A 26555-nucleotide genomic window follows, 5' to 3' on the forward strand; every position below is an offset into this window, starting at 1 on the left:
CACGGGGTGGAAGGGGCAGCGCGTCCCATTCAATTGAATGGCTGCACGTGCCCGTTGCGCGCCGCCGCGCCACCATGCACGAGCCCCATTGTTTACAATGGGGCTTGAACATAGGCAGAATTCGCCTTATGCGGAGGGATCCAGAATAGATCCCTGTGTAAGGCGAGGGCCCACTGTATATCATTAAAATACACTTTAAAGGGAGGAACAATCCCCTCCCCATTTTTCTCTTGAGGACCTTCACATTTCAATGGCTGTTTTTAAACTGGAAGATTATGTTTTTACTGTGCTCCTTGCATACAAAATGAAGGGGTCACTGTAACTAATTTGTACACTGGAAAACCATGCATTCCCACTGTATCTGGACCTTTGTTATCATACTCCTGCTCATAATTCTTAAAAAGGTGCACAGCTCTGGGAAGTGGAGAAACGTTGGCCTATTGTTTAACTTTCTAATTATCCTGTGCTTATTGTACTGTATGTGCCATTCCCTTCTTCAGCATGCCTGAACATGGGACATATCAAGACCATTGTTAGCTTCTCGACCAAGCATAATTGGCTGTATTAAATGTGAGCTGCATACGCCTTAGCCTTAACCTCTGTGAGCCACTTTTGAAAAATGAAATGTTCTTGGGTCCTATTGTGTTTGCATGCTGATCAACTGTACCATTCTAGGGAGAACTGGCTGGAATGGAGAGGCCAGAAAGAGGAGCTAGTGTTCACGCTAGAATGAGGTTAAAACTATGTTAACACAACACAACCCTCTGTTGTTTGGGACTCTCTCTCTCTCTCTCTCTCTCTCTCTCTCTCTCTGGATTTTTCCCCTAACATAGCTTGTATTGTGTACTCTAGAAGGCCTTTTGCTTGGGTCATGCCAGGGGTAGAGAAAAGATGGGCCAATGGTCCCAAGCCTGTGAATTCAGGATTGGCATTTTGGCTCTTCCTATAGCCAGTACTCTAAAACTGCTATGGTTTTAAGAAGCTAGATTCTCATCTTCCCCATACCAGCCTTATGTAGAAGAATGCTATGTTTTGAATTTCTCATTTCAGTTCAGACTCAAGTAACATTCCTCAGCCAAAATGGAATTGCTACATTCCCAGCTGGAAGCAATGTGATAATACCCTCTTCACTTGGCTGCCTCTTCCAGTCATTAGGGTGCAAGCAAAGTGTTATCTTCAATGATTCAGCAGGGTGCAAATTCTATTGATAGCCCTTCATGCATATAAACAGATGGCAAGCTTTGTAGCTCTCATGAGGCAAGAGAGAATCGCTGTTCTTTGGGCCTTAGGGGTTTTTTTAAATCATTTTAAATTTAAAGAATACCTTTATTTTACTTGATTGTATGCTTTATATTAAATATTGCTTTTTTAAAAAATGCTTTAAAATGGAACTACTTCAACTCAAACATAATGAAGCGTAAAATGTCTTAATCCTTTAAAACGAAATTCAAGACCATTTGTTATCAGTTAAAGCCTGATTGTCTATGCAAAAGAATGAACTGAGGCAACAACGACAAAATCTGCCTTTGCGGGGATCACTCTTCAAACAATTATTTACAGTATTTATAAGTGACACACTAGTTCATTATACTGTGCTGAATACAGTGCAGACTGTGAACATTCAGCTTGACTCCCTTGAAGAGGGGAGTCGTCGTTCAAGTACACTGAATATGTCTCATATATATCAACAAGAAAGAATGTGGAGCCCCAGCTATGGAATACCCTCCCTCTAGAAGAGTAACTGGTACCAACAATGCAATTGTTTAGATGCCAGCTCAAGACCTTTTTGTTTACCCAAACATCTTATATTGCTGATTCTATTTTATTGAATTTGGTGCTGCTTTTGTGTATGTTTGATAATAAGTCTTGGTCTTTCTGTTGCATCAGTTATAGTTTAAAACTACCATGATCCCTTAGACTAGCCAATAGAAGGTCATGGATGGATGGATGGATGGATAGATAGATAGATAGATAGATAGATAGATAGATAGATAGATAGATATTTTCTCATATTACACCAGGTACCTATCAGCCCTTTCTGGGTCTTTAGGCCACAATCCTATACTCAGTTTCTTGGGAGATTCACTGATTGAAATAGGACTTAATTTTGATCAGCTATGTATTGAATCATAAAGTTGCACTTTGAGTATGCTCTTGTTTAGCATGCTTGCATAGCTATAGAGAGAATCAAACGGCAAATCTTTAATATTACAATTCTCTCCTTTTTTGAGTAGATTGGGGCCTGTTACAGACAGCCAAAATAAAGCTGCTTCGAGTCACAGTGGAGGTATGGTGTTTCAATGATGCATGCGCCCTAAGAGTCCAGAAATCGCACCAAAGCCACGCTCCAGCCTGGAGCATGGCTTTGGTGTGACTTCTGGACTCTTAGGATGCATGCATCATTGAAACACCATACCTCCACTGTGACTCGAAGCAGCTTTATTTTGGCTGTCTGTAACAGGCCATAAATTCTGTAGTGTAACCAGTTCCTGTGCATATTGTTTGAGAAAAAGCTTCTTTCAAAGGTGTGATTTAATTTGCCCTTTCTTCCTGATTAACTAAATCATCTTGATTTTTACTTAGCCCACCCTGTTCTTCAGGGCCTCTTGTGGGACCTTGTAATTTGCTTCTTTTTATTTTACTTTAAAAAGAAAATTAGGACAGCTATTAATATATATTGTCTTTCAAGGCAACTGTAGGTTCTCAGAATAGCAACACTTCAGTTCCACACAGTGGTTAAGTTTGGGTTTACATAAAAGAGTACTGTTATGTTTCTTAAATGTTTGCAACCTCTTTTCTACAAACTTTTCACACTAGGAAAGTTGAAAAAAGAATGTGTGTTCAAATTGTTAGTAAAGTGCACACTATCACCTGCAAAAACACCTGAAAGCACATCTGTCTCCAAAACTGTTGATTTGTGAAGAAGTGTTTAAAGAACATTCTATAAAAACAAACCATCCTTTTAAAAATAAAAAGCCATTTTTAAAAACACACATACAGTTAAAAATATACCAAAGGCAGTCCTGGTTTTAAGGATAAAAGACCATACAAAATAGTGTGGTCATAGCTGCCCTCTGCCATCGAAAGCATAGGAGCTGGCTTGGTTTCATTTGGCAAGGACTTGTACAATTGAGGTGCAGCTTCTGAGAAAGCTATGTCTCGTATGCTTACCAGCCAGGACTCTCAGATGGTGGGCTTGCAACAGGGCCTCTGTTAAGAATTTCACATTACAGTCAGGCTTATACAGAAGGAGGTGGTCCTTCATCTCCTGGCCCCAACCCTTTGGGCTTTGTAAATCAAAATCAGTGCATTGAATTCAACTCAGAAGCAATCCTAGAAACAATTTCATTTGGTACCAGACCAGTGATATGGGGTCTGTAAAGTACAAACCACATAGCGGTTTGACTACCACATTTTGCACTAACTGTAGCATCAAGCACTTTTCAAGGGCAGTGTCATGTAGAGTGCATTACACTGGTCTAAAAAGCAGGAACCGCTGTTGCCAAATCTGCCCTCCCTAGGAAAGGGCCAGCTGGTGTGCCAAGAAAAGTCTTTGTTTGATTCTTCTGGTCACAGCAGATGCTGGATCTTCCAGGAACAGTATTTGGTCCATGAGTTAACCCCCAAGCTGTAAACCTGTTTTCTCAGAGGTAGTGCAACCCCATTCAGAACAGGTTTTAATTCCAACTCCAGATTGCATTTTCCTACTGACCAACAGAACTTCTGTCTTATGTGGATTCAGCCTCAGTTGGTTCATCTAATCTTTTACTGTGCCCAAACAACAGTTTGGGATTTCCATGCCCTTGTTGGTATCAGGTGCAAAACAGAGACAGAGCTGAGTTTATTGTGGATACCCAGTTCAATAACTCTGCATGACTCTACAGCAACTTCATATTAGATGTTTAAAAGCATATACTGGGAGAATACTGAGTCCTGCAGTACCCTACAGGTTAATGACATCAAAGCTAAACAATCCCCCAGCACTATCTTCTCAAAATGTTTGGACCCAAAAGACCATAACCATGGCAAAACAATGCCCCAAGTCCCTTATCAGCTGAACAGTCCAGAAGGATACCATGATTGATAATAGTATGGAATGCCTCTGAGAGGTTCAGCAGCACCAACAAAAACACATTTTCTCTCTCTAGTTCTAGTATAGGTCTTCAACCAGGACTGTTTCTATCCCATAACCAGGTTAGAACACATTGAAATGGATCCATTTACATCCAAGAAAGCCTAGAAGGTTGTTGTCACCATTCATTCTAAAGCCCTACTTTAAAGGGATGGTTAGAAATGTGGTGACAGTTATCTAAGGTGTTGGGGTCCAGTAAAAGCTAAGGAGGTCTCATGACTGCTTCTTTTAGAGGATTTGGAGCATAATTCTCTTTTTAAAAAAAAAAAAAAAAGCATTTACAGCTTTCATCACCAATGCATCTGCCTTCCTGTGGCAGTTTTAATCAGCCAGGATAGATATGGGTCTGATGAACTTGTGCTTGACTTTACTTCTCCAAGCAGATTGACCCATCATCAAGTTGAACAGACTGAAAGTCATCCATCATATTGGACAAGTATGTGTCTCGGTTATCTTAATAGAGGTTTTGCTTTTTAGGCTGATTTGGTAGCAAAAGGAGCTACCTTCTCTACAGTAATTTCCCATTGTGTGGCCATAGGATGTGTGCGTGCATGTGTGTAATTAAGAGATATGTGTTACATAGTCCTTCAAAGAACAGCTGTTCTTGTTTCTGGTAGGAGTCTCATCCACCTGATCCATAGTTGGGGATAGTCTATGATTTTTATCCTGTTATTTTATCTATTCTGGTTGTTCCTATCTTTCTCAGCTGTGACATTCTGTTTCATTTCAGAGAAGCAGAGGCCTACAAGGAACAAGGGAATGTTTTTTATGCCAAGAAGGACTACAATGAAGCATACAACTATTATACAAAAGCCATAGGTGAGGATTAAAAGGGAAAGAGAGGTGTTTTTCTGGCCTGCTTGATTTGCTTATCTGAAAACTGGTATACAGTTGGCCATCCATATCAATGGATTCAAGCATCCATGTCTTAAAAATATTAAATATATATATATAAATTGCAAAAAACAAACCTTGATTTTGCCATTTTATATAAGAGGCACCATTTTACTGTTCATTGTACTTAATGGGACTTGCACATCCACAGATTTTGGTGTCCACAGGAAGGTCTTGGAACCAAACCCTACTGAATACCAAAGTCCCACTGTAATTTGTTTGTAGGCATATTACGATGCATTGCTCACATAACCAAAAATTCAAGTAAAAGTTACTATTTCTTCTCTTTACTGAACACCATTTGCTCCCTTTCAGGACAGGCTGTCTATATGCAACAAGAGGTTTCCACAGTCAGTTGTATCATAGTGACTGCAGAGCCCTGTAATGTATGTAAAAAGGCTTCCCTTGTCCCTAAGCTTATGCTCTGACTCTCAGGATCAGGATCCTTACATTGAGAGAATTTCATTTTCATTAGGATATTTGTGTGTGCAAATAGCCTGTCAGATGCCTAGAAATGTTATGTGTAGAATTGTAGAACTGAAGAGTTCTGAGAATATGCTTTGCAGAATGTAAAACAAAAATACAGTTGCTCCTCAGTATCCAAGGACTTGCCATTTGTGGTTTTGGTCATTCGCGGTTGGCAAGCCCGTGAGACAAGTCCTCCCTGCCTTCCCTCCTTCTCTCCCCCCCCAGCTTAGTTTTGCCTTGGGGGCCGGGAGGGGGCCTTCCTTCAGTCTAGGGAGTTCAGAGAGAGAGAGAGCCACAATCTTGGAGGGGTCCTCCTCCTGGCCCCCCATTTTGGACTCTCTTCTCTGGCACTGAGGCAGCAGAGGCATGCACACGCGCGCACACACACACTCTAAAATAAAACTTATAAGTTCCTCTTTTGCAGCTTTGTGAAAGCTATCCATTTTGTTTTGAATCACAGAAGAATGTGTGGTTGACTCGTGTGGACTAATTAATGGAAAAAACAAAGAATCTATTGTAGGGTGGAAATGGGGACCAGATACTTGAGATCTAAAATCAAGCATTTGGATTTCTCTTTATAATTTTAATTGGCAAAGAATAATAATAAACAGCAAAACAAAACCCAAATCCTTTCAAGAAATTTTAAACCCTGAAAGGATTTTGTTTTGATTTTGATGCATGTTGTTATTATTCTTTGTCAATAGAGTTCACAATTTTGTTGAGTTAGGTGTGCTACTCAGTTCTTTTGCTTTTATCTTATTGAAGATTTTAAGAATTGAAGATCTGAAGCAGAGGAAGGTGGAGAATCTCAATTTCTGTTTTGTTGGTAACTGATATCCTTTTGTGTCCTATAGATACATGCCCCAGCAATGCTAGTTACTATGGGAATCGAGCTGCCACTCTCATGATGCTAGGCAAATATCGAGAAGCACTTGGAGATGCCCAGCACTCTGTCAGAATGGATGATACCTTTGTGAGGGTATGTGATCACAGAGATGCAGTTCTCTTAGTACTCATTCACATCTGAAGCATATGCCATCAAAGGTTTTCCTGTTTTCCCTGTCTTTGCAGGGACACCTACGGGAGGGAAAGTGCCACCTATCTTTGGGGAATGCCATGGCTGCCAGCCGCTGCTTCCAAAGAGTTTTAGAACTTGATCATAAAAATTCACAGGCTCAACAAGAGGTAAGTCTCTTCATTTGCCTGAAGAGTGATAGTGATAGAAATACCTGAAAAAGATATACTAGTGTGATTGTCCTGAATCAACAGCTTCTTTGTCTGTTATAGAATCTCAAGGTTTATTAGCCTAACTGTATTTGTTTAGCTGAAGGTTTTACAGACTACTCTTGGCTAGGTGAAGTTTGCAGTCATCCACAGTATAACACATAATGAGCTTTCTCTCTTGTCCTTGCCATATAAAATATGAAAGTGAAGGTGATCAACCTAAGCAACTGAAAGCCTTTGCCTGGTGAAGATGCATCCAGTTTGTCTTTATGAGAGCTTCAGAGATGGAACTTTTGGCTTTTCTTTAAGAACCCAAATGTTCACTTCAAAAAAAGCTAGAAGAAAGATCCTGCCTTGGAATCTTGTTGGGACCACTTCTCAGAATAATAGATATCAGAGTCAGCCAAGATGTGACTGAGGGATAGTGCACATGTAATTTTTTACTCATGGTTAACAATGAGTGAGAGCAACAGAATTATGTGTTTCCTTCCTACTGTCCCTTCATGATCTGGTGTGAATTTTCTACCACTACTCCCACATCTGACTTAACCATGATGTGTCAGCGTTAACCATAATCCCTGTTAAGCCTATCCAAACTAGGGTTGGAAGTCATGATTTGAAGTTTGTTTCAGTTCTGTTGTTCACATACATCCTGCTTACGGAGAGGATGGCTAAGGAAGAAACAGACAACCCATTAACCTTCTTTTGATCTTGTAGCCATCTTTTAGTGTGCATATTCAGATCATTAAAAGTATGAATGAAATAAACTTCGTCCTTAAACACAGAAGTCTTGGGGAACTTTTACTAGGAATGCATTGGGTAGTAGATGATTTGCATCAGGTGTCTGTGTTTGAGTCAGCATATAAAGAAAATTGGTTTAAATAGTGTTGTTTTTTTAATGGAGTAGACATGTGTTTACATTCATTTTTTAAAATCTTCATATACAGTATGTGCTGTAGCCACAGAAGTCACTAGTGCCACTGTGCATTAAACTGATATGGTGCAAACCAAGAGCTTTCTCACTTCTCTTCCAGCTGAACAATTCCAGAACTGTCCTAGAGTATGAGAAAATTGCTGAAGCCGACTTTGAAAAACGGGATTTTCGAAAGGTACAGAAGACGCTGCGTTACACTGAGCTAAACTGGTAGCTTTCAGGCTTTGTAGCTTTAGGGACTTCTTTCCATCTTTGCTAATCAACCCCATGCTTATTTTCAAACAGATGTCTTGTTTTATATAGACAGTTGTGAGAGGTATTCTCAGATGCATCGCCCTTTTATACAGAGCACTAGTCAGGCCTATGCAACTTCAAAGCCAAGAACATACCAACACTTTCCTGTGATGCACAGGAAGAAAAATAAAATGGTAAAACTGACATGGTGCTTGTCTGTCAATAGTGATTTTTCTTCTGAGGATTCTCTTAAAAACTCCAGAGAAACCCACATTTGAAAATCAAAGAACTTAAATTATCATTAGTAAATGAGATAATAATAATAATAGTAGTAATAATAATAATAATAATTTATTTCTATTTCCTGCTGTCTCTCCCTACAGATTACAACAAATAACATACATCATACAATCAAACGTTCAAATTTCCATAAAAATAACCCTCCTATGATACAATAATACAGTGCAATGCAATAAAATTAAAACAATACACTTGTCAAACCAAGTAGAATTCACATTCATCTCTTACACAGTCAGGAATAAAAATGAGCATATTGTTCAAGTCAGCTCTGGTGGGAAAGCTTGCTGGAAGAGATCCGTCTTAATGGCTTTTTTAAAAGCATCTAAGGTGGTAATAAGACCGGCAGGTCATTCCAAAGTTTAGGAGCAATCGAGGTGAAAGATCTTTGGGAAGTAGATATTAGTTGAGTTTTTTGTGTCTGTAATAGAAACTTCCCAGATGTTCTGAGAGTGCGGGGCGGACTATATGGGGAGAGGCATTCCTGCAGGTACCCTGGGCCAAAGCCATGTAGGGCTTTAAACGTAATAACCACCACCTTGTACTGCACCTGGAAGCTAATCGGCAGCCAGTGAAGATTTTTTAATATAGATGTTGTATGGTCAGTTCTAGCAGAACTGGTGACCAATCTGGCTACCATATTTTGGATCAGTTGATGCTTCTGAACTTGGCACAAGGGTAGCCCCAATGTAGAGCACATTGTAGAAATCAAGACGAGAGGTGTGACTAAAAATCTTTTGACTTTCTGCGAAACAGTTTTTTCTGTTTTGCATAATCACTTCTAAGGCGGTCTTATTAAAAGACTCCTCCATTTTCTCTCTCCTAGTAGCAACCAGTTTGTAAAGATAATATTTCCAATGATTTAAAATCTGTGACACTGCCACATCTTGAAGGGCCATTTTCCACTATACCATCTTAAACTATGTTTTCCTGTTTTGTAGGATTGCTTGGGCAGGGGGTTACGGGGTGGACTTCCTCAGAGGTTTATTGATTCCATGGCTGGGATGAGATTCAATCCTGATTCTGTCAGGTTTTAGCCACAGCATCATGAAGGATGAGTTGCATAGGTTTGACTCCCCCATAGAACTGGAAAGCTGTGGTTTTCTTTCAATCTCTTCAGTAACAAGCCTGCCTTGATAGCTCTGGACTTGTCCCTGTATGCCCCTACCCATAGTCGAAGTATGTCTTAAGACAGAGAAACTTTGCCCTCTCGGCCCAGCAGCCTCAGCAATAAGGCTTCTGTCCGTTCCAGTGAATTCCTACTTCACTGCCTCCTAACTGTTAAGAGCAGCTGGCTTATCGTGCACAATCTGAAGTTTGTCTTAAGGAAGAACCCTGCCTTGTGTACAGCTCGAGCCAGCTCTCCCCAGGCTTCTCCATCCCTTGGGGAATGTCAAACGTGCCCTTTGTTTCTGGAGAAGAACCTCCTTTCCATGGCCTCCATCATCTGGAGTGTCTCAGCGCTTCCCGCAGCACCCAGCAGTGATGTCACCTATGGAAGGGATGGGGGAAGGGAGAGTTGAGAATCCAGCTGAACCTCAAGGCAAACAAAGGCTCCCTTCTTGTGCAGCTGTCCCTTCCCCAGAGCAGCAAAAGTGCCTGTGAAGTCACTCCCTGAGGCCTGGAGCTTGCGTTAGATGCTTGTCATGGCAGCCACTGCTTCGCCCTTTACACTCATTGTTTTAACGTTTTTTGACCTGTTGAGTTTTTGGTGCTTCAGACTTGCCCTTTAGAGCAAGAAATTGGGGTGAGAGTGTGTCCCTCCTGTTTCAGGAAAGTGTCCTTCCCTTCCCTTAGAAAATACAGGACTGTACTCATTTGCATGTGATAGCAGACCCATTGTACTTGAAACCTGATTGGGCAAATTAACATAGAAAGTAAACTATGTCCTAATATTTTAGATAAGAGGTTGACAGGTGTGACATTCCAGATGTTTTAATCACTCACCATTGATCGTGCTGACTAGAGCTATAGGAGTTGTAGGCCAAAAACTACTAGAGGACTAGATTTGCTCACACATGCTGTAAGTGATGCACATCTCTCAGTCTCACAGCAGACATGGCACTGATTCTTATACAAAGCATCTAGGCTTTACCATTCTCACCAGCTGTTTTCTCTCTCCCCCACCTTTTCTCTCACCACTACCCAACTCATCCAGGTTGTCTTTTGCATGGATCGTGCTCTGGAATTTGCCCCTGCTTGCCACCGATTCAAAATTCTTAAAGCAGAATGCTTAGCGTTGTTGGGTCGCTATCCTGAAGCACAATCAGTTGCCAGGTAGGAATTGTGGCAGCTAAAAACTAATTAGGTGGGGAAGATTCATCAATGGTGTTCAACAATTTGGTTATCAATGAAGTAGATAAAGAGGGTTTTATATCTTGATCCACTGCTTCTCAATGTGGTGGGCCATGGGCTGGTAGCCATTGGCTGTTCATCCATGGGAAGTTTCCAGGTAAGGAAGAAACAGATGTAGTAAATGGGCACAAATAACCTGTTAGTCTGTGGCACATTGGGGGAAAGCCCTGCTGGTGAGAGAATGTGAGAAGCATGGTCTTAAATCAAATTTGGATCTTTTCCTCCATTGAAATACCTTTAATCTCATTTTTGAAATTCTTCTTTTTGGACAAAAATATACTTTTATTTGAACTTTATCTATACATTTGTAATTTGTTTGCTATTTGTAATTTCACTATTCCTATCTTGAGCACTAATTTTAGTGGCAAGATGGGATTTTATATTTAAATAAATAAAAGGATTGTGGCCAAGGTAAGTTTGCAAATTTCAGAATTTGCAAAATTTAGCTTTCCAGGGCTTTTGGATTTTTTTCTTTTCTTTTCCTTTTTACCTTGCAGTTAACACTTCCCATTGTTGGGGCTTGATGCTACAGATGGGCAAAGCATAAAACAGTACAAGCCATGAAAAATAAAAGGCTGGGGTCAGAGGAAAGGCTTCTTTAAACAATAGCATTTGGCATTTAGGAGAAGAGGTAGTCTAGAAGAATATAGGGAAGAAGAAGGCTACAAAAGGGCTCAAGAGAAGGGAAACTGAGTCAAAAGTGATCAGGAAAACATGGTGCCCATGTGCAGAAAATTCACAAATGAGGTATCACATTTAGGTTTGAAATACACCAGTCATATTTTCAAGTACAGGCCTCTTGTCTCTCAGGAGTGCTTTATGAATGTTAGGCCCTCTGTATGTGGGTTGTTCTCCTTCAGTATGTATTGTTCTGTAATTTTTGTCTTGCCTCTTCATTCTGTCTGTAGTGACATCTTGAGAATAGATTCCACAAATGCTGATGCTCTCTATGTGCGAGGGCTTTGCCTTTACTATGAAGACTGCATTGAAAAGGCTGTCCAGTTCTTTATCCAGGCTCTCAAAATGGCTCCCGATCACGATAAGGCCTGTCTTGCTTGCCGTGTAAGTATGAGAGTCTACTCGGTTTTCCACTCCTTTTCTAAAAAGGAAGTGCTTCTCTTTCTGAGGCATGCAGAACGATGCAAATTTCCCCAACTATGCAAATTTCATGTAAAAAATAAATTCTGTAACTAGGTAGTTAAAATTCTGCTCCAAGAAAAGCAGAATTGTGCAATGTGTCTAAATTATGCATACTGTGTAATTTTTAATAGTTTTCCTTCTCCTGGATATTTTTCCCCATTTTGATACTCCCATAATTTTTTATTGGTAGGCATGGAGTGGAGAGAGCAGGGACAAAGCTCTGCCTCGAGAACATGAAAACTTTATTCAATTACCTCTCCAGCTTCAGTTTTCATATATTTTCAAGGATATTTTCAGAATTACAGTATAATAGATTTTTTTTAAAAGGACATTCTCTGTACCCACTGATACATTCAGCATTTTCCCTTGTTCCTTGCACTCTAAGAATCACAGCATACAATTCTACCTTGGCTCTATTATCATCATATTTTTCCAAAACAAATGACTCATGTGTGGAAGGCCTTAAGAAGGTCTTAAGAATCATCTTCTCTACTAAGCAAGCAACTCCCACCTGTCAGTAACTGCAAGTGGCATTTTATGTGGGAATGGATCCAGAGTGCAGAACACATTAATGTGCACTCATTATATTTTATTTAATCTTCTGCTGGTATGATATTAAAATCATGCAGTGTTTAGCCAATTGGTGGGTATTAATTTATTTTGATTTATTTATCTTTGATTTTTAAAAAATGCTCCCAAGTGATTAAACATTTTTAAAAGAAATATTGTGCCAGCAGTTGTTGCATTATTAAGAGGTTTGTTTGAAAAAATATCCTATGCATACACAACTAATTAATTTCACATGTATTAATTGGCAAATTTGTTCATACCAGACTGGTTTAATTAACTGAGAGATTCTAATGCTAAACACAAATTAAGAAAATGAAAACCCCCAAATATTTTCTGTTAAGAGTCATTGTTGTTTAAATGGTTATAGACTTGAAAAACTTTTGAACAGTTCAAATCAATTTTTTTAGAAAAATAGGAGTGAGGAAGAAGAGAAGGGAATCAAAAAAGAAGGGCAAAAATGATGTGTAGATGCCACTTGGTGCCTCCATAGATGCTGGGTGCTCCAGCTGTGTCTAATTCCTAAAGTAGAAAAAAAACCTGTTCATTTCTTCATTATGTTTACTTGGATTTTTTGCAAAATGGCAAGTAATACCAAGTAAAATGTTTAAAATGACATTCCTTTCTGCGTGTTAGAGAAAAGAGAATGCCTTTAGTCCAAGATAATACCTCAAGTGTGTATCTGTGTTTGTTTCCCACCCCCAGGACTATTTTGTTCTTCTTAGATTCATACTGAAACAAATTCCCTAGCAGATCATCCCATTTGCAAATGGGAAGCAACCATTTTGGGGACTGTGATTCACCCCTAGAAAGGCTTTTAGAGAGAGGGGGCTTACAATGGTGATGGCACTTCCTTTTCTTCTTTTCTTTCTTTTGTTTTTTTACTTTAATTTTTTTTACCTTTAATTCAAAAGGGGAAAAGTTGCCAGCTTCAGTGCTGCATAACTGGAATTCTGCCTACCACCATGCTTCTTCTTTCCCAGAGGATCCCTTTGCAATGACTGTGGGCATGCTAAGCATCATTCCCGGTAACACTCTGCAAAGTAAGGATGGTGACAGCAGCCGAAGCTCCACTCCTGTTATTGCACCACCACATGTGCTGGCAGAATTGGTGGCTTTGGAACTGGAAAAAAATTAAAAGGGAGGAGGGAAGAAAAGGAAATAGTGTCACCACCATGGTAAGCTCCTGCCCTTCCCCCTGCATTATAGAAATTTATTTACACTACCCCCCTAGGCTCCATTAGTTCTTTTTTATGGTTTGCCCCCGAATTCCTCCCCGAAGGAGATAAAAATGCTGAAATGAAGTCAAAGGAGACTGGGTCTAATTGGAAATTTACTCAGGTTAACCAACTAAGGTTTGTTTAATAAGGTAATTTTTTAAACAGCTTAACTATTAAACCTGTCTTTTGGCCCTCCTTCTCTTCCAGAACGCCAAAGCGTTGAAAGCAAAGAAAGACGATGGCAACAAGGCCTTCAAGGAAGGCAATTACAAGCTAGCTTTTGAACTTTATACAGAAGCGCTGGCAATAGACCCAAATAACAGAAAAACCAATGCCAAACTCTACTGCAATCGTGGGACGGTTAACTCAAAGGTAAGGGCATTTCAAGATGCAGGAGGGGGCTCCTGCATACCAGAGACATCTCTAAAACCTTCAGTCCCTAATAGTTTACATAGTTTACACACAGGAGGAAAAAAAATTGTGGTTTTATTTACTACACTGAATAGGTGTCAGCAGTCTCATGACCCAAGGACTGACAAAAAGGAAAGAAATGCGCATCCATGCATATATATTATACATGCATATTATATATATATATGATAATCACACATCATCCTATTTGCATAGCTATAGTGTCACTAATTAGCAGATCACATTTTTAGAGCATACATATGAAACAGGTCATGTACTACTATCCCATAATGATCCTGCATTGCATAGTAGCTCAGAAATTGAGGAGAGTACCTTTAGCAGAGAGATGTTTCAGAGTTTGAGCTCAAGAGTTCTGGGCTGGAGCAAGCTGTGCTGATTGGGTGTTCGCACTAAGTTCGGTGTCCCTTGCAGCAGTCTTATACAGTCAACAAGTATCTTCACCATTCAGGTGGGAAAGTGGGACTGGAAACAAATGTAATAACCCTGTGATCAGGAACAAGTTCCTGTTGGAAGGCAGACAGGGAAGGGAAGTCCTGCTGACTAATCCTGTGTCTAGTGTTTCTGTTCATTCTGCCCACTCCCCTTCTTTCTTTCTCTGTTTGTGTTTCAGATCATTACCTCTCTTATACATATACTTAAAGCACGTAACTGTTTAAATAGCAGTACAGGTTGAAAATCTCTTATCAGGAATTCCAAAATCTTCCAGAAAACCAAAACTTTTTCATGGGTGGCTCAGCTAGTGATATCTTTGTTTTCTGATGGTTCATTGTACACAAACTTTTGTTTCATGCACAAAATTATTAGAAATATTGTATAAAATTATCCTATAACATGTATATGAAAGATAAACAAATTCTGTACTTAGTCTTGAGTCCCATGTCCAAGATTATGTACATTTATGCAAATACACATATTCAAAAATAAAATAAAAAAATCTGACATGCGGAAAATTCTAATTTCAAGCATTATGAATAAGGCAGAATCAACCTGTAGTATGACTTGTTGCCAGATAATTTCTGGATTCACATGGCCCCCATCCGCTGCTGGACTGGACTGAGCTATGAAGGCATCAGTTTTTGAATACAGTGAATCCATGAAAGAGGTGGATGGGGGCAGGATCACATTATTATTTTATCTGTGTTGCTGTTGAGGTAAGTATTGGGAAGCCATTAAAGCAAGTGTGTAACATGATGAGTCTGTGTTTCTTATTTGGTAGACAACTATTCCCACCCACCCCAAAAAATTAGCCCCAAAAACTATGAAGACTATGTTATTTAAATTTCTTTCTTTCTTTCTTTCTTTCTTTCTTTCTTTCTTTTTGCCTTAAGCTGCTAGAAGCAGCAGCTCACCTTTTATTTTAATATATTCTTTATTAAAATAGTATTGACACTAATAAATCTCATCTGAACTTAATGTCACATAATCGTATATACAAAAATATACAATAATTATAATGTCATATAGGGCCATCTTTAATAATATACAACGTTTACTAATAAAATAATTCTCATGTTTAAACTATGTACTCTCATTTTGTTATAGTCTGTTGTCAACTTCCAACCAGTCTGTGTGTAATTTGCTAATTTCAAAATTTTCCAAATCAATCTCTCTCTCTCTCTCTCTCTCTCTCTCTCTCTCTTTCTCTCTTCGGCTAAAATTTTAACCGCTATTCTTATTGTATCCCTATCACTACCTTCTTTTCTATTCTTGTTGTTAACACTGTCCTTACATACGATAGTTTTATCTTTCGGTTATTCTAAATATTTATTATTCAGATATCTATAACAACTAGACTTGGCCATTTCTTATTCCAAAAAGCTTTAACTGATTTCCAGCGTTTTTCCTTTTGGTTTATTGCACACTCCTTTTATAGAGCAGTTATTACATCTATGTTCATCATTTCTTTCAGTTTTAATAGCCACTGTTCCATTGTTGATATCTATCTATATTAAAGGAAAATGTTTCTGCCACAAGAACCAAAAGGTGAACTGTGAGCTGCTAATTATTCATGAAAATACCCTGTGACTTTGCTTCTTAAGGAAGCTCAGTATAATGGGCTCAAAAGGACCTCAGAAAACATTTCAGCCCACTGAACTGATATGAAGTCATGCTGAGTCCATTGCCTCATACATTTTTCTCCGGTGTGTGTTTTCATTAACTTCTGTGGGACAGCTGTTTTTCCTCAGCACTGAAAATTTGCAGATGGCTACTACACTTATTGAAATATATAGCAGCAAGTACATACGCTGAAAGCAACGGAAGAGGCACCATGTGATGCCACACCACCACAAGCATGAGCCCCATTACTTCTAATGGGGCTCAAGCATACGTGGAATTTATTTTATCCAGGGGGTTCCAGAATGGCTCCCCCGCATAAAAGAAGGGACCGCTGTAATATGTATAGAATGCTGAAATTTTATATAGTGATTCTCCAAAATGGTTTAAATAACTTGCTACCTATCAGTGGCTTTGGGGTTTATCTTCCAGAATGTTATTGAAATTTTGTGGATTTTTAATGTTTCATATGCTCTGTATACATTTTCATATTAATCTCTTACCTCTTGTAGGAACTACGGTAATCATTTTTGGCTATCTAGTATTATTGTATAAATTTTGCTCGTGGTGTCCCTAGTTGGCTCATTCTTGCAAGTTGTCATTGCATGGGAAAGACCTGAAAAATAGCCTTTAAGCAGTAGGGTGGTTGTTAGATAAAGTGGTTGGCTTAATTGGCCTGAAGAAATGCAAGTAACAGATCAAGTTTGAGGGTTTCTTGGGTGAAATTTTTATTTTATTTAAAGTGAAGAGGATCATTTTCTTTCCTTCTTGCTTGCCTTCTAGCTTCGGAAACTGGATGAAGCAATAGAAGATTGCACATGTGCCATCAAACTGGACGACACATACATCAAAGCTTACCTGAGGAGAGCACAGTGGTGAGTTTGGGCATATTAAATATTGAGTGAGGAGCTGTAGCTCAGAGATGAGAGAGCATCCGCTGGCACATAGAAAGAAGCTGGCTGTTTCCATCCCTGGTACCTCAAGGTTAAAGGTTCTTGGGGGCTACAAAGAGTGAAATTCTATCAGTCTGGATAGACATTGCTGGACAAGATAGAACCATGATCTTCCTCGGTACATGGTAAGTTCATAATGGGAAATCATTACACTGTCTCAGTAGTGCAGGTGTGGGCACCTGCAGGCCCATATCAATGCCCTTTTTGAATCATGGATTCATTAGAGTGTCCTAGATGGACATGCTTTCTTCCCCAAGATAGCATTGTGTCCTAGTGTGTCAGCCTTTTGTGTTAATTTTTTTCCCCAATCTAAAAGGTTGAGATGTCTCTTGAATATTTAGTTGCTGGTAGTAAGTGCTTTAAGCTAAAATGTGCTGGTGTTTTAGTCCTATACATTGGAACAAGGTTCTCCAAGAATTTCTCTAAAACTTAGTTTGGTGCTTAGTTAAGAGTAATTTGATGTATAGTATTAGAGAGGCTGAAAGGATTAGGGAAAGTGCCCAAAGCCCATCTGCTTTATTTTCCCCATTTGTTGGCTTCAACAAACATTTGCGCTCTTGCTTCTAAGCTTACTTTATTTGATTTTTGTATTCTTCCTCTCCCACCAAGACACTTAGGGAAGGAGACATGTTTCTTCTGCCCTTCTAGTTTTATCCTCCTCATTTAGTTGACCCTTTTCAGATTAGACTAAAAAACAATTGATCCACAATGTACCAAGTCATCTTAATAGCCAAGTGTAGATTTGAATTTGAGGCTTCCCCATCCTTTTCACGGTCTTTTACTCATTACAGTCGGCCCTTCTTATACACGGATTTTTTATACACGGATTCAAGCATACACAGTTTGAAAATGTCCCAAAAAAGTATAAATTTACCTTGATGTTCCATTTTTTATTAGGGACACCATTTTGCTATGTCATTATACTTAATGGGACTTGAGCATACACGGATTTTGTTATCCACAGGGGATCCTGGAACCAAACCCCAGCGTATAACAAGGGTCCAATGTATAGCATTCTGATTCTGTTGGTACAATGTTGGGTTCACCGTTCTGAATCTTGCCAGGCTCGATTCAGCAAAGGCTTTCAGTGCTGGAAAGGAAATTGTTCCCTATCCCACAGCTTAGATTTGTTCACAACTCAATAAAATTACTTTTTTAGACTCCAGCTCCCAGAATCTCTCAGATAATATCTGTAATGGCTGGAGATTATGGGAACGATGGTCAAAAAAGTAATTTCTCCAATGTCTGGATTAGTTTAGTGACTCATATATCCATCCACTTTAAGCTTGTGTCACTTATTTGAATTGTTCAGAATTCATTTTATTATTTTTATAAAGTTATATCTATGCTTCTTCTGCTTAGTTACATGGACACAGAGCAATATGAAGATGCTGTAAGGGATTATGAAAAGGTTTACCAGACAGAGAAAACAAAAGGTAAAGGATGAGCACCTCCCCGTTCTCTTTATCAGCCTTCTCCAACCTTCTGCTCCTGAGATGGTTAGGGATGATGTGGGTTGTAGTTAAAGACATCTGGGGAGTACAGGGTGTAAGAAGGCAGGTTCTGTCCTGTAAAGTGGTATTGCAGTATGTCTTCAGAATCTGAGAATTCACATATTTAGTAGAGAAATCTGGTATTAATATGTGGAATCTTTTTCATCAGTACATCTTGGAGAGTGTTTGAAATTTCATTTAATTGTCATTCTTTCTTCTTACTCTAGTAGGCATATGTAGATTCCCAATACAAACTTCATGATAGGGATGCCTACAGAATTTCATCCCCACTTAAATCTCCTGTGACCTCTTCCGCTGTATGTTTTCTGACTTCTAAAAATATTTATATCAAGAAAGTAGCATTGCCATCATACAAACTGCACTTATACCTGGGTTAGTGTATATATGGCCAGAGCAAGGAGCTGCATTCATTATGTATCTGTGTGTTTTGTCTTTGTGGCAATTAAAGCTGATTTCCAATACACTTTCCCTTATGCTTTATTCTAGAACACAAACAGCTTCTCAAAAATGCACAGGTTGAACTCAAGAAAAGCAAGAGGAAAGACTATTACAAGATCCTAGGTGTGGACAAAAATGCCTCTGAAGATGAGATCAAAAAGGCATATCGAAAGCGGGCTCTAATGCACCACCCAGGTACAGAAATTATTCCCTTGACTCTTACTTTCATTATTCATTTAACAGCTTTCATCATCCTTGACCATCGACCATGCTTATGGGAGTAGGAATACAGAGACATCCAGAGAGCTACAGCTTCCCACCACTGCCATATGGCTGTGATGGCACATTTTAAATCTGAGAATGTAAATGTCTGGTGAAGTTGCTGGGAGGTTGTCTGGGAGCAGCCACCAAGAAGGCCCTGTACCTTACTCTCACCAAACAAGCTTGAGAGGGTAGTGGGACAAAGAGAAGTACCTCCCAACCCTTATAGGTTGCAGGAGTTGTGTTCCAGTGCTTTCCACAGCTACTAGATTCTGTGCACAGTAGCTGAAACTTTAAGAGATAATTATCAGTGTTTTTTAAGGAAAGTATGTAACTAGCCCTTTTTGTGAAGTTCTACACTGTATCATTTCATCTCAACACAATTCCTTCTTTTCTCACCCAACCCCAATTTCTGTAGACCGGCATAGTGGAGCAAGTGCTGAAATCCAAAAGGAAGAAGAAAAGAAATTCAAAGAGGTTGGCGAAGCCTTCACCATCCTCTCAGATCCAAAAAAGAAAGCCCGCTATGACAGCGGACAGGATCTTGAGGAAGATGGCATGAATATGGGAGGTAAGTGCTGAGGATAGGTTTTGCCTTGGTGGCTTTGTTTTCCACAAGTGTTTATTTTTATAGGAACTGAGGGAGGATTGTGGGTATTTTCAGAATCCAGGTAGTACTATGTTAGTTCCTATAAAAGCTGTAGAATTTTTAATCTGAACATAGCATCTCTGCTGTGCTTTAGCATCTCTGTAGTAAAAGGCTTGAGAATTGGGTGATTGGAGAAAAGGAAAATGAACAGTGGCAGGAATCAAGACACACAGCAGCAGAGATTCAGCCCTGTGAAATTTCCCACTCATTTTAGAATCTGTCAATATAGGTGTGTCTGTAATTGATATATATTTTTAAAAATAAAAAAAAAACCCTCATCTCATCTGTTCTTATTTCTCTCTGTTTTCTTTCTCTGCACACATCCCCATCAGACTTTGATGCCAATAATATCTTCAAGGCTTTCTTTGGAGGGCCAGGAAACTTTAGTTTTGAAGGTAAGTGGATTATCCTCTATATGCCATCTATTCCAGAAGAGGATTCCTGACTTTGTTGAGGGATGGGACAGAGAGAGAGAGTAGTTTTCAGCTCTTACAGTACCTCTTGAACCCTCATCTCTACGTCCCTGAGCAAATAGTTCAGATCACAGAAACTGAATTTATGGGCCACCATGTACATACAAATACTTGTTTTGCATGGGACAGACCTTCAGCCATCTGACTCTCCAGATCCTGGATCCTCTTTTAAACTCTTTTCTTTCATATGCCCAAGGCATTCAGTTCTGATGCCTTCCTTTTAACTGCACCCCATTTTCCTCTTTGCTTTGGCCAGTCAAGAGGTTTTTCCCACCTAACATTGCCGAGTCATTTAGAGATGGAGCTGTTTTCATGTTAGTCACACTATTACAGGCTCTTTGTGTCCCCCAGGGCTGCGAGGAAGAAACAGCTTTTTCTGTTCAGTGTTAGCAGACTTAGCATGCATTCTTTTAAAAGCAAAAACTATTTATCAGCAGCTGCTGTGGCGCTCTTACTTCCTGTGCCATCCCAAGGGATATGATTGGGTTGATCTATGAGGTGGCCAATTCTAAATCTTACTTTTTTGTTTTGCAGCTTCTGGACCAGGGAATTTCTTTTTCCAGTTTGGCTAAACTGCAAAAGAATTCTGTTTCATCTACTGAAACCCACACTTTACCTGACCTGCTTCTTTTAACCTTGAGTTATGTTCTCCCTTCATCTCATCTCGCCGTTTCTTAGGGCTGTGGCATTTTCTCCATTGGAGACCTCAGTTTTTTGTGTGTGCTTTAGAGTGTGATGAGAAAACCAGCGCTTGGAGAGAAGGGGAAGGGGCAGTGAAGGATTTTTTTTTTGTTTTGTTTTATTGTTAACTTTATTAAAGAGAGAGCGAGAGAGAGAAATAAAACCTTTTGATTCCTCCATGATAAATAATTTCAAACTCCTGAGCTGCTGGGACTTCACTGGGAGAATCCTCATTTTCTGAGATTAGCCTGAGACTTTTCTCAAGTGCAGCTGGACACGATATGCCTTCATATTTATGTGAGTAAAGAGAACCTGATTAGATTTTTCTCACTTCGGTTTCATGGCCCTGGCTGTAGCCACACTGAACTGTGTTCACAAAAGCAATTAAACCCTTGAGAAACCCAGGCGAAGAGTTAAGATCCATGGCATTATTCCCTGACAGATTCACTTTTGGAAGGAAGGCAAAAAAAACCCTTCTTCTCAGCACTTCTAATACCTCCAAAAAGTATCATTTAACTTGAGGGACAGTTTCTTTCTGTTTCCACTTTCTGGAGTACTTCAGGGAAATGGTAAGGGCTGATTTCACACAAGAAATATTTTCATTTACGTGATGACCCCCAGCTCAACTTGTAAAAACTGGCTCCATTGGAAAGTGCATGTTGTCAGGTATGACAAAGGCTCTGGGGGGGGTGTGAGCATGGATCAGCAATGGCCCTTTCAGTTACATGAATTGTCATTTGATGGCACAGGTCATACATGCAAACTCACTCAGTTTGTAACTTTTCTTTGACAAACTCATTGGGATCTTAATATGCATTTTTGGTCGAGAGGATTTTTCAGGATTGACCAACAGTGTTCTGCTTTTAAAATAAGAAAATATGAATTGATTTAAGGAAAGGGCTCCTGTGTCTGCTGCACAGCCCTCCTACATAGCATATTATAAAGTGGCTTGTACAAGTGTCTCCAAATACAATTTTTTGTGCTGAGAGCCGAGTTCACAATATTCTAGGTTCCTCTTTGTACTGATGGATTCTCATGTTTCTGAATGGAACTACATGTTTTGAAATTATCCAATGGGATGTTTTGCAAGATGACAGTTTGTTTCTAATTAAAACAGTAGCAACCAGCCATCCTGGAATTGCTGGTTGTCCTGTCCGTTTTTAGTTTTGTCCTGTGTTGAATTAATGAATATATTGGCCACCCCAAGTCACTGATTTCATGATACCTCCTTATTTTGCTGTTGTTTCTCAGTAGCAATACATCAGAAGCAAACTCTTGTCTCTCTTCACAAGACATTATACATTAGCTTACAGTTGTTATCATACCATACACTGGCAGTTTCTTCTGAAATTAAGGCCTAGTAGGACAACACTATGGTGTTCACCTCAGATCAGTTGAAGAAAAGGAGTATATCATTATAGGCCTGAATACCTTTGGCTGTCTTTATTTCCGAGGATTATTTAATCAATCAACCCTGAAACATTGAATTTCTTTAATGGATCATTACCCTTGGTAATTTCTGAGACAACCTTGAAATTTTGAGCTTTGACAACCACCTCTGAAGTTTTTAGAGACTCATTTTTGTGCAATAACTGGAATTATGTTGAATTAAATGTTATCTCTGGTTCACCATCAGAAAACATTTTAGGATGTGTTCAGATTGTGCCCTGGGATTTTTCTAATTTTTTTCAAGATGTTCAACTTCTGGCTCTTAGCAAACATAAGAAGAAGTTTACAGTGGCTTTTGATATTCTTTTCATTCCCCTTCCTAGCCTCAAACAGAAGAACTCAAAGAGAAACAACAGTGGGAGCACAATCTGCAGAGGGATGCCCTACAGGTATTGCAGGCTGAGCTGAGGGATGTAGAGAATAGAGAAGAGGATTAGTGTTGGGGGAAGGAGGTCCCAATACTATCTTAGTATTGGCTTATCTTAATAATGTGAAAATCTTTACATGTTGCCTCCTGGCCAGAGAATGTTGCTACCTCTGCTTTAGGACTGTATTGTGCAGCCATACTTCACTGATGGAATTTATTTCATGGGCTGAATGTACACATTCAGAATATAGGATAGTGTTGGTTGTGTGCATTGTTCACTTACATTAACCCCAAATGTGATAGTTGTTCAGTAATTGGCAGAAAAAAGCAGCACAATCCCTTTTTGGATTTGCCTTCTGATGAAAGAAATTAAATCAGCAAAATAATATCTTCAGTTGCCTGATACTACCTTCCACATGGAAAAGCAAAATTGGACCAGCCTGTGAATTTCCCCTCCTAGGCAGAACTTAATAGCTTTGACTTTCAATGTCAAATGAGGATTGTGTAAGTTGTTCAGTAGATGGCTGCCTGACTCTGACCAGCTAAACAGTGGAAGTTATTTCCACTGGAAGTTAAGCTAATGTAGAATGTTGCTTTCTCTGTGTGTCAAGCATATAAAATATTTGTACCCTATAAACTAATGATAAGGAGTTTCTGGTAATTTGCTGTTAATTGTAAACTTGGGAAACTGGTGAGTGCCAATTTGAAAACTATTATTCTGTCATGTTTTGCCTTTTTACTATACTTCTTATCTGAAAGTGAGCCTCTGTACTCAAAGCAGCCCCTAAGGAGTCCTGTGGATTTCAACTTTCTTTCCATTACAGAGCAGTGGTATTGAATGTATTTTAAAAATTCTCCATCCTGATGTTGCATGTTAGAACCTTGCTTTTTATTCTTAGCTGTTGGACTTGCATTTTAAAAATATCAGAAAAGATATACTGTTGATGGCCCCATGAGACCTGGTGTTGTACAGCTGCAGAAAGAGGAGGAATCCTCAGATGGTAGAGTCAACTGTACTACTACTAACTGAGGGGAAAATTGAAGCTCCCTTATGTAAACATTTCACTTGAAAGCAGAAGACAGGTACAGAAGTTAGCTTGAACCTTTCTCCCAACTGTCCTAAGTATTCATACAGGACTTTTTAAAAACAGAGGCATTAAACACAGCAGCTATCATTTGCAGTCTGAATTGCATCATTGACTGACTCAGTCATTTTATCCTGCTGCATTTGGAAGCCCAGCGTTAATGGGGAGATATTTGGTGGGTGTAGGGGAGACTTTATAAGGACAAGAGACACAGAGCAGCTTCTACCCTACAAGGGCGCTGTTGGTGTTAGGACAAAGTATTTTAAAGAAAGTTGCCATTTTTGCCTCAAATGATTGGAAACCCCCCTCGCCCTCCATTTCCCCCCTCTCTATATAGACATTGCCTGATCATCCTTCCTTGCATGCATTGTGTGCTCCTTGCTGTACAGATACATTAACAAGGAATACCTAAACAGAAGGCAGATGAGCCACTATTGAAGCTATTTGGAGAGGGGCTGTTTAATTAGTAGTATTAAACATACTGTTTTAAACCTCAGTGTGAGGACCTAACCTTCCTGGTGAGAAGTTTGTTGCATGATCTGTTTTAGAACAGCTCCCTGGCCCCTTCCTTTCCTTCCTCTCTCCTGGGGATGGCTTCACACGTAAATACACTGTCCCACTTGAACACTTTCACCTTTCTGAGATGACAAAAAGTAAAGGAGAACAAAAACCAGTGACTATATGTTAGGCAGGATACATAATGTGTTTATATGCAGAATTTCAAACCAGACTGAAGCAAAAACCATATGCAATTGATATTAACTTTATTATAAACTGTATATGATGTACAAAAAAATAAAACACTCCAGATCTCACTGGTGACTTTTTGCCTGCTTGAACAGTTTAGACACTGCTGAACCTGGATGTGGTGGCATGGAGCAAGATTGAATGAGCAGTTAGAGACTTCCCATTCACATAAAGAAGCCTGTGATGGTAAATTTTAAGTTGTTAGGTTTAACCTTGGAGGGATTGAGGCAGAACAGACCCATTAGCCCTTCAAAATAGATCCTGACTGCATTTTCAGATCATGCAAGGGCATTCAACACATGCGGCAGTGAGCCTGGTTTACTACAGAAAGGCAGCATATAAACAGACAATTAAAACATTCTTGATGCCAAATTCAGATCAGGCCAAGCACCAGTTCTTAGTATTAGCCCTCCCCTTCAAGATATTTATTAGCTGTGCGAATACAACATGGAAGGAGCTTCCCAACAGACCCACAAATGACAAGATAAGTACTTGGGGGAGCAGGCCACATGTGCAGCTCCTTCCCAAGACAAAACAAATGGTGATAAAACATTGCCATCTTGATGTACCCATGACAGTTCCCTGTTCTCTCAATGTAAAATGTAAATGAAGCCCATCCTTTCTGTGCGTGTGTAAAAGTTCACCTAGTGATAACTTGAGCAAAGTGTTTAATATTGAATGGCATCATTTTTACTGTCAACACATTTCTAAATATTAATAACATTTATTTCAATATATTTTACAGTTGCTATTGAGTCTAAGCTGCTATTTAGGCCTGAATCAGAATTAAAGCATTTTTAAAAAAATTATGCTAGTCAGAACCACAAGGATACACTACTTTCACATAAGTAAAAAGAGGCCAACTGTATTCAAGAAAAGCACATTAACAATAATTTTACCATTAGACAACCAACATGAAACACTGTAATATCTGGCACAAGTAGTATGCACATAGAAAGTTACATTGTGGTGGATGTTTCCTCAGCAACATCATTAGCATAACTGGCTTTCCACTCCTCTAGCTAGACATTCAAGAAGGTTAGCTGGATTAAAAACCCTATTTTGCTTTAAATACTGATTGATGGGATTTTAGGGTTTGTGTGAAGTCTGCATTTGGGCTGAATTAGTACCTTCCATTTTAAGTCTGATCAGTTAACACCTATGCTAATAATGTTGCTGACAAAATGTTGTGTTCCTATGAACAAAGCTGTAGATAGGTTTGTAAGGCAAAGGTGGCGAACCAAAGGCCCTAGGGCCAAATCTAACATTTCTGGGGCCCTGGTCTGACTGTACTTTTCCAAATGGCCATGCGGCTTTCTTGTGACACATCAATGGGGAATTTTCCAGGCTTTGTATGGGTTTTTCACCAGTTCCAAAAAATCTGTCTAAAAGTAAAAAGGCAGTGTGGTGTAGTGATTTGAGTTTCAGACTAGGACACTGGGAGACCAGGGTTTGAATCCTTGCTCGGCCATGGAAGGGGACCTTAGGCAAGTCACACCCTCAGAAAAAGGGAAAGGCAAAAGCCATCTGAACAAATTTTGCCCAGACAAATTTGCCTTAGGGTTGTCATAAGTCAGAAACAACTTGAAGGCACAAAACAACAAAAAGTCAGAATCTTTCTACTTGCAGGCAAATAGAGATTTTAAGCTAAAATAGGCTATTTTTGGTCCCACCTTTGCCTCCACACATGACTGGAATGTGATTCCTGAGAACTTCTTGTAAGTGAAATTGGACCCTTGGGCTAAAAAGGTTCCCCACATTTGCTGTAAAGATTATTCAGGAGGATGTGGTTTTCCTCCATGATGTACCCATTGTTTTCTCTAGAAGGTCTTTTCCCACAATGAAGATCATGTTCAGTAATCCTGTAACAGAAGGCTGTAACAGAAGACTGGGAAACGGACCCTCCTTAGCATTACCATGCATAAACCACCTCAGTTAGAGGAGGACTTTAGGTCCATAGGTCCCATGTGTATTGCACTATTTTAT

General features: G+C 39.4%; 1 protein-coding gene across 1 annotated transcript in view; it reads left to right on the top strand.

Annotated features, from left to right (window-relative positions):
- DNAJC7 (DnaJ heat shock protein family (Hsp40) member C7) overlaps positions 1–24637 on the top strand; it is a 38529-nt gene extending 13892 nt beyond the window's left edge. The window contains exons 2-14 of the mRNA XM_042472158.1: positions 4863–4951; positions 6349–6473; positions 6566–6679; positions 7753–7827; positions 10342–10460; positions 11447–11600; positions 13673–13837; positions 16736–16827; positions 18268–18341; positions 18906–19052; positions 19537–19689; positions 20100–20162; positions 20775–24637. Of these exons, the coding sequence (XP_042328092.1) occupies positions 4863–4951; positions 6349–6473; positions 6566–6679; positions 7753–7827; positions 10342–10460; positions 11447–11600; positions 13673–13837; positions 16736–16827; positions 18268–18341; positions 18906–19052; positions 19537–19689; positions 20100–20162; positions 20775–20812 (1408 nt within the window). The 3' untranslated portion in view covers positions 20813–24637. The remainder of the gene's footprint in view (positions 1–4862; positions 4952–6348; positions 6474–6565; positions 6680–7752; positions 7828–10341; positions 10461–11446; positions 11601–13672; positions 13838–16735; positions 16828–18267; positions 18342–18905; positions 19053–19536; positions 19690–20099; positions 20163–20774) is intronic.
- The last annotated feature ends 1918 nt before the right edge of the window (positions 24638–26555 follow it).

Source organism: Sceloporus undulatus, chromosome 6 (assembly GCF_019175285.1).
Source record: "Sceloporus undulatus isolate JIND9_A2432 ecotype Alabama chromosome 6, SceUnd_v1.1, whole genome shotgun sequence".
NCBI classification, from domain to species: domain Eukaryota; kingdom Metazoa; phylum Chordata; class Lepidosauria; order Squamata; family Phrynosomatidae; genus Sceloporus; species Sceloporus undulatus.